This window comes from Coffea arabica, chromosome 10e, assembly GCF_036785885.1.
Source record: "Coffea arabica cultivar ET-39 chromosome 10e, Coffea Arabica ET-39 HiFi, whole genome shotgun sequence".
Lineage (NCBI taxonomy): Eukaryota > Viridiplantae > Streptophyta > Magnoliopsida > Gentianales > Rubiaceae > Coffea > Coffea arabica.
Window position 1 is genome coordinate 43,892,662 of NC_092328.1, and position 8,868 is coordinate 43,901,529.

Genomic DNA, 8,868 nt, shown 5'->3' on the forward strand with positions numbered 1-8,868 from the left:
CCTTTATTGGGGAAGAAACTGAAGCTCCTGCCAAGTCGCCCCACAGGATGAGGAACAAAACGAGGAAAAGAAGACCAGTATTCTTCTTCCTCTTCAAGCTGAAGCTCATGATGTCTGTTGTTGTTATCTCCCTTGTGATATCTTCTTCTTCCTCAATCAAGAATCTTTGGAGGTTATCAGCAAAGCGGAGAATGGGGCTATGGGGGAGGCCTGAAGGGGGTATTTAATTCACTGATTGCTGTTTGCTACTAAAATCAAACTGTGCGATTGCAGAAGTCGTAGGATGTGCACCGACAGCAGTACTGCTACTGATAGTGATTTTGTGAAAAAGTAATGATCAGCATGTGTCGTGGGCCAATACAAGTTTGGCTATAACGCTTCAATAATATCCAAATAATAGCACCTTCTGCTAGAATCCAAGCAGGAAACATCACATCGTTTTCCAGTCATGAATGAATGAAAATAGGGTAAAAAATAAAAAAGCTCATAATGGTAAAGCTAATACACATAAAAGTGTCTCGTAGTTTCAAAACGTACAACATGACATCTCATATTTTGAATTAAATTGTAAAGTGACGGAATCCGTTAAACTTAACGAAAATGACTTATTGGAATCCCAAAAAAAAATCTTATACCTAATTTTTAACAAATATACCTGTTCTGCCCTTTAACCCCCAATTCTCTCTCTCCCTAGAGAATAAAATAAATGATTTTATTGAGTTGTCTTTTGTTTAATTATATCAGGGCATTTTTGTCATTTTGTCTATTTTCATTAAGTTTAACAGATTCCGTCACCTTTATAATTTAATTCAAAATATGAGATATCGTGTTATATATTTTAAAATCACGGAAAACTTTCCTATATATTAGATTTATCACCATGACTTTTTATTTTTTACCCATGAAAATATGTCGTACTTGCAAGTTGCAACAATTCCTGTGTATAAACAGTGTCGTGTACGAGAAAAGACTTAAAGGAAGGACTGCTCTAACGAAGGTTTGAGCCATGAAAGGATTAGGAAAGGAAACTAAGAAAACATTTTTCAGTGGTTGAAGAAGTACTCCAATCAAGCTAACGTCCATTATTCCTACCTACTGTTATTAGTTTTCTTTTTTTGACTAGTACGTAGTCTTAATCGCACTTGCGGAATGCATGCAGAGATTTTGACTGTGTGACCTATAAAACAGAACAAATAGCAGTAGTTCAGCTATCGTTAGAAGTTCCCACGGGATAGCTCGAACGGTTCGCTCCCCTCCTTAAGGTATAACGATCTTCCTGACTTGTCCAGGGTTCGAGTCCCGTTGTTATTGCTTCCTACTTTAAAATGATCAGAATAATAGTAGTAAAACTTTATTAAGTAGAGTTCTACGTTTATTTCTTGTCACAATTTAGCACATTTATCCTATGGTTTTTGCTTTTTTGGAGAATACACGCAAAATTTAAGGGTGGTATTAAGTACAACAATGGAAAATTTTAAACCCAAAAAACATTTTTGTACTAATTAATCTTCTTTTTTTTTAGAAAAAATTTGAACACAAAAATCATTAGTGTACTAAATGTCAGAATATAAGTTTGAGGTACTACATGTAATGCCGTGCAACATACGCACGGTAGAATTTAGCGTAGCATTATATTGGACTTGGCTGCTCTCTCGTGGATTCTCTGTCAATGTCCTCGGCATTGCACATTTGGATGTATGATGGTGTCTTTATTTATTAATAAAAGTTAGGATTAGTTAAATTTAAAATAATTATATTCCTTCCTAATAAATAAAGACACGTGACATGGATTCAGATGTATATTGTGAGAAATGAAGAAAGAATCCACTAAAAATGAGTTAAATCTGCATTATACTACCCCTTTTTGAGAATTGTCAATAGATACAAGTCATTTTGAACTATTGTTATTAAACTGACCAGGTCATGGGTTCAACTAGGGCTGCAAACGAATCGAATCGCTTGCGAGCGGCTCGAGTCAAACTCGATTAATATCGAGCTCGAGTCAAAATCGAGCTCGAACTCGAGCTCAAAATATTAAACTCGTTAGCCGGCTCGGCTCGCAAGCTCGAGTATATATATATAATATTTTTATTTTTTTTATTTTAAGTATATATATATATTTTTTTTATTTTAAGTATATATTTTTTTATTTTCTTATTTTAATAGTAAAATTACATATATATCCTTAATATTTTATTATTTATTAAGAAAAAATATTATTTTATTTATTTTTTAAAAAATAAAATAATTATTTTTTATTTTTTTTCGAGCTCGAGCTTGACTCGAATCGATTCGATTCAAGCTCGAACTTTAAATTTGCTGACTCGTCGAACTCGGGTTTGGTAAAATTTAGTCGAAACTCGGCTCGATTAACCCAAAATTTGACTCGACTCGCCTCGTTTGCAGCCATAGATTCAACAAGTTAGTAGCTTAATCGGCGCACCACTAGAATTGTACACTAGACTCCAATTCTAAAATTCCACATTAATTTCTTCAATTTAATATCCCGACATGTTCTGAAAATTCAGTTGCCCCATGGAAGACTAGTAAGCAATCGGATTAAGCAATGGTACTCACATCAACAGAGATCCCTTGGTCCTTGGTAACAGAGATGTAACGATCACAACTCAATTATATTGATCCATTTAAACTAGTCATTAATAACCCACCCAGACCTGTCCATTATTTTTGAATCGGTCTAAATGGGCATTCAATTAAATCCATTTAATTGGCGAGCAGTGAGTTAACCCGACTCACTCATTTATATTTATATGCATTTAAAAATAATTATTCATTTAAATTCAAGTTTTAGTGAGTGTTAAGCAAGTGCATTTGAATTTCTTACCAATCTAATAACAATAAAATACAATTTTTTCTTGTCCAACAACATGTGAAAAATAAAAGAAAATGAGTAGAATTTTAAGTGACTCAAAAATAGGTAATTGGATATATGTATATTCATTTGTTAAATGGATATAAATGGATTGACCTAATTATTTACTAGTCTCCTATGAGGTTTCTGACAATTTCATTGGCCTCCTCTCCAAGTTTTAAAAATTACACTAACCTCTCTGGAGATTTATTTAACATCTAAATCCAACAAACAATTAAAAAGTGATATTAGGAGAGAAAAGATAATATGATTCCATCTACTAAATTGTTTAATTAATCTAATACCAGTCCAAATATTAAAGAAAATATTAAAATTTGTTGTTTATCATCGGCATTAAAAATAGTGTATCATTCTATATATTTCACTTACTATAGGATCCAACCTATTGTCAAACATGATTAATAACAATTAATCAAAATATTACAAAGATCGAACTTTAATACCATAAAAATCTCAACAACTAACCTTAATATGTTGAAAATAATATTTATGATGTTAAAGTTTGTTCTCTGTAATATTTTGGTTGCAAATGTTTTGATTATTTATTGTTGATCATATTTGACAGTGGGTATGTAACTGAAGAGAGTAATTTGGATCTTATATTAAATGAAAAATATAAAATAATATATATATATTTTTTTTATGTTATATGTGATTTGATCCCTAATAATAAACAGCAAATTTTAGTATTTTTCTTTAACATGCATGTTGGTATTAAATTAATTAAATAATGTAGCAGATGAGGAGCAATGACGAAATCATATTATGTTCTCTCTCCTAATATCACTTTTTTAATTATTGATTGGCTCTAAATATTACAAGATAAGTAACCTCAAGGGAGGTTAGTGTAATTTTAAAAATTTGAAAGGAAGCCAATAAAATAACCAGAAACCTCAAGCGAAGTTTCTGAAATTATCCCTACTTTCTAAATCATTTATCCAGAAGAAAATGACAAAAGCCCAAGAGCCACAAACAAAATCAACAACAGTTTGGGACATGGACTCCATAGTTTTGGGCCTAGATTAATATGCTGCACTAAAATAGTCTAAGACATATTAATAAGTTCACTCCAAGAAATAAGATCAAGGCAGCTGGCATTCATTATTTTTGTGTTAATCAAATATGTATATCGACACATGCACTAATACACATTATAGTGTTGAATACATGTTGCATTTGAAAATTTTTAATTTTAACTTTAAATTATAATTATTTATTATGCATGGAAGGATGAAAGTGCCATCCTTTGAAGATTAACCCCTTATTTTTAACTATTCATGTGTTATTCTATTTCCTTGTTGTTTAGTTTTTTGCTTGTTATTTAGTTGTTGACTTGTTATTACTAGTAGGTTTATTTCGTCTATAAACACCTCTCATAGTAGAATAGCCCTAATCAATCAATGAAAAGATTTTGAGCTTAATGAAACTTTTGTCTTGACTGTGCTCAAATCTGTTCAATTTTACTTTCTTTTTTTGAACAAGATTGCTGTGTCTTCTACTTTTTGGTTCATTTCGTGCTTTAAATCACCAAAATTGGTGCATAACAAAATTGTTGTGTCTTCTACTTTTTGGTTCATTTCGCACATCAATCACCAAAATTTGTGCATGTATAGCAAAAGGAGTAGATCAATCAATTTCTTTAGATCCAAAATTTTATTGATATGCAAGGGATTGCTATTTGAAAATTAATTTTGGTAGAAAAAAAAAAGGTAAGAAAATTTGAAGAGGTTGAAAGGACTAAAGTTAGGATTAATCTTTTCTGCATTACCAATGTATACACTATCAGCGTTGGATGAATGATAACTATGCAAAATTTAAATTTAAAATTTAATTTTTGTATCTTTATTATAAATTCAACGATGATAGTTTATACACTACCAAATATTTACTGATAAAACTAAACTAAAATTACCAAGCAATTCCGGCTCCAAAGCATACACAATGAGAAATTTAAAATTCAATTTTTGTATCTTTATTATAAATCCAACGATCATAGTTTATACACTACCAAATATTTACTGATAAAACTAAACTAAAATTACCAAGCAATTCCGGCTCCAAAGCATACACAATGAGAGGACGTAGAAGTTTTTTAATTGAAAAATATGAAATCACTAAATTACCCTTGAATTTGTTCTTTCCACTTTTATTATTTTTTTCTCCAAGTCCCATCTAACCAGACATTAATTTCAGTGGCGGCGTAAATATATTTCTTCCCCTCCTGCGATTACCCAAGCGACGGCAATTCCTTTTCACGATATAATAATCCGTTCCTAAATTCTAGGAATCAGATTATTGAAACCCGATTTGGGATTTCCCGGTTCCGGTACTACTCAATCTAACTGACTATTTCCCAAAAATCCCTAGCAATTCATTTTCTATTTTAAAAACCCTAACACATTTCCCCCAAAATTCCCTAGAACTTTGTAGAGAACAATTTTTCACTTGCCGGCGGCGACGGTGATGAAGCGAGCGGCGGACGACGGGTTGACTAAGCCGGACGGCGCGAAGAAGCCTGTCTTCCTCACCAAAGCCCAGCGGGAACAGTTAGCTCTTCAGAAGCGGGAGGAAGAAGTCGCCGAACAAAAACGCCGTGCTGAGCAACTGCTGCTTCAAACCCATCGCCCTTCTTCCGCTGATGGCTCTAAACCCTCCTCCGATAGGGATAGGGATCGGGATAGGGATAAGGATCGTGAGAGGGAGAGAGATAGAGAAAGAGAGCACCGTGAACGGCGGGAGAGAGATCGAGAGCGGGAACGGGAACGGGAAAGAGAGAGGGAACGAGAAAGGGATTACCGCGACTCGGAGCGGCGGAACCGGGAGAGGGAGCGGGAGGAAGAGCAGAAAGCAAGGGAGCAGAAGACTCGGGACAGAGAGAAGGAGAAGGAGTTGGACGCGATTAAGGAACAGTATTTGGGGTCGAAGAAGCCGAAGAAACGGGTGATTAAGCCGAGTGAGAAGTTTCGTTTCTCGTTTGACTGGGAGAATACAGAGGACACTTCTCGGGATATGAATATTCTGTACCAAAACCCTCATGAGGCTAGATTGCTGTTTGGCAGGGGTTTTCGGGCTGGGATGGATAGGAGGGAGCAGAAGAAGCTTGCTGCCAAGAATGAGAAGGAGCTGAGGGAAGAAATTCGGAAAAAGGAGGGTGTAGAGGAGACTCCTGGAGAGGCTGCGGCTCAAAAGTTGAAGGAGCAGGCTGCTGATTTGTATGATACCTTTGATATGAGGGTTGATCGGCATTGGTCCGAGAAGAAGCTTGAGGAGATGTCTGAGAGGGATTGGAGAATTTTCAGGGAAGATTTCAACATCTCGTATAAAGGTTCCAGAATCCCTCGACCTATGAGGAGTTGGACTGAGAGCAAGCTTAGTTCTGAATTGCTTAAGGCTGTGGAGAGGGCTGGTTACAAGACCCCATCTCCTATTCAGATGGCGGCTATCCCACTTGGCCTCCAGCAACGTGATGTTATTGGTATTGCTGAGACTGGTTCAGGTAAGACTGCTGCTTTTGTTCTTCCCATGTTGACTTACATAACTAGGCTTCCTCCTATGAGTGAAGAGAACGAGGCCGAGGGGCCATATGCAGTTGTTATGGCGCCAACTCGAGAACTTGCACAGCAAATTGAGGATGAGACTGTTAAATTCGCTCACTACTTGGGTATTAAAGTTGTTTCTATAGTGGGGGGTCAGTCCATAGAAGAACAGGGGTTTAAGGTTAGACAAGGGTGTGAAGTTGTTATTGCCACTCCTGGGCGCCTTCTGGATTGTTTAGAGAGGCGGTATGTTGTTCTTAACCAGTGTAATTATGTTGTTCTTGATGAAGCTGACCGCATGATTGATATGGGTTTTGAACCCCAAGTTGTGGGGGTGCTAGAGGCTATGCCTTCGAGTAATATGAAACCAGAGAATGAGGACGAAGAATTAGATGACAAGAGGATCTACAGAACGACATACATGTTCAGTGCTACCATGCCACCTGCTGTAGAGCGGCTTGCTAGGAAGTATTTGCGAAATCCTGTAGTCGTGAACATTGGAACTGCAGGTAAGGCAACAGACCTCATCACTCAGAATGTGATGATGGTGAAGGAATCAGAGAAACCAGGCAGATTGCAGAGGTTGCTGGATGAGCTTGGAGATAAGACTGCTATAGTGTTTGTTAACACAAAGAAAAATGCAGATACAGTTGCTAAGAATTTGGACAGGGCAGGGTATCGTGTTACCACTTTGCATGGTGGGAAGTCCCAGGATCAGAGAGAAATCAGCCTTGAAGGTTTTAGGACCAAGAGATACAATGTGTTGGTTGCAACGGATGTAGTAGGACGTGGGATTGATATACCTGATGTTGCCCATGTCATTAATTATGAAATGCCCAGTAATATTGAATCATACACCCATCGCATTGGACGTACAGGTCGTGCTGGGAAGACCGGTGTAGCCACTACATTTTTAACTCTTAGCGACTCTGATGTCTTCTATGATCTCAAGCAAATGCTTACTCAAAGCAATAGTCCTGTGCCTCCAGAACTTGCTAGGCACGAGGCATCAAAGTTCAAGCCAGGGAGCATTCCTGATAGACCACCTAGACGGAATGATACAGTATTTGCTCATTGAGTCTATTGTCCCCAGATTATGTTCTGCTTTGGTGCTCTAGTGATGTGGGATCAAATACTATGATTGCTTTATGGGCAAAGCAAAGATTTTATCTGGAGATTGTGCATCTAAATTTGAGGAACCAGTTGTGCTTAAAATGGTAAACTATGTAACGAATCCTTTTCAATATTGCTTTTCTTTTACTAGTACTCTTTTATTACCGTCTGTTAACTGCTGTAGCATATTTTTGATTATGGTTCTGAGGAATTTGTAATTGCCTCTACATTTTCCTGGATCTAAGGAAGAATACTTGAGGTTAATGGTTTGTCTCATTTTGTTTTTTAATTTTCTCTGTAGTCATATCATAGTTTTGGTTGTTTTTTAGCATTTTTTTTCTTGTGTTTAATTTGACAACAGCAAAGAAGGGAAAGATGTGGCTACTTTAGTGATTATAACACGTTGACAGTTTAAGACTCATGAAGTTCCTCAATGTGGCAGAGCTCTTGAATTATTTTGGATGAAAAATAACTTGTGACCCAGCTAGTCTTACAGTAGTAGTTCAATTTTTACAGGTTTGAAGTAATATCATTTTGGGTAAACTGCCCAAAATTGCCAGTATGTTATTTATATTAGATAGTGTGGTTCTATTTTTGTTTCCAATTCACCTGCTAAACTTTTAAAATGGTGTAGTCATTGCATTTGATTTTGGGGTTAGCTCTAAAGGACATGGCATATAATCTTAAGTATGATATCAGGTCATTTCTTTTTTATCTGATTACAAAGTTAGACGAAATGGACAGAGATTACCATGTAGAAGTTGAGTTGGTGATTTGGAAATGAATACGGTTTAGTGGCCAAAAGTAGGCGTTGCAAATTTAGTGATCATATAGTGTAATTGAGTTTACAAATATGTCCTAGGGAATTGAGTATGTTGCCAAAGCTATCTGTTGTTTCATTGATTGACAATAAATTCTCGTTGCACTATGAGGTTAGATACTTTGGATTTTAGTAATCTTGAAACTTCTTATTTAGGTTTACTTTGGCCTTGTTCTGCGCATCCTGATTTTCTATTTTGGGGTTTGGTTTGGGGGTGGGGGGACAGGAAAGAGGGAAATTGGAGGAGAGAAATATGTTGAGTCCATGTGGGGATATGTTGAAGATAGGTGCAAAATCGGAAGCTAATCACTATTCACCAGTCAATGTCACATTTTTAATAAGAGTGGCTCCTAGCATTTACCCTTCTTTTGAATTTAACTGCATGAACGAATCAAATACCTAACTGGAATCAAGAAACTTCAATGAACTTGATGTATAGGATCATGTTGAACAAGGGAGTTGGGACTGACAATGTCATGATCTAGAACAAGAAATGCTTAAAAGCA

At 36.1% G+C, this 8,868-nt stretch overlaps 1 protein-coding gene across 1 annotated transcript; it reads left to right on the forward strand.

Annotated features, from left to right (window-relative positions):
- Positions 1-5,064: 5,064 nt before the first annotated feature.
- Positions 5,065-7,806, forward strand: LOC113711993 (DEAD-box ATP-dependent RNA helicase 21-like). The gene is made up of 2 exons (XM_072067993.1): positions 5,065-5,219; positions 5,314-7,806. Exon 2 carries the CDS (start codon positions 5,357-5,359, stop codon positions 7,505-7,507), a length of 2,151 nt encoding a protein of 716 aa, XP_071924094.1. The 5' UTR covers positions 5,065-5,219; positions 5,314-5,356; the 3' UTR covers positions 7,508-7,806.
- Positions 7,807-8,868: the final 1,062 nt, after the last annotated feature.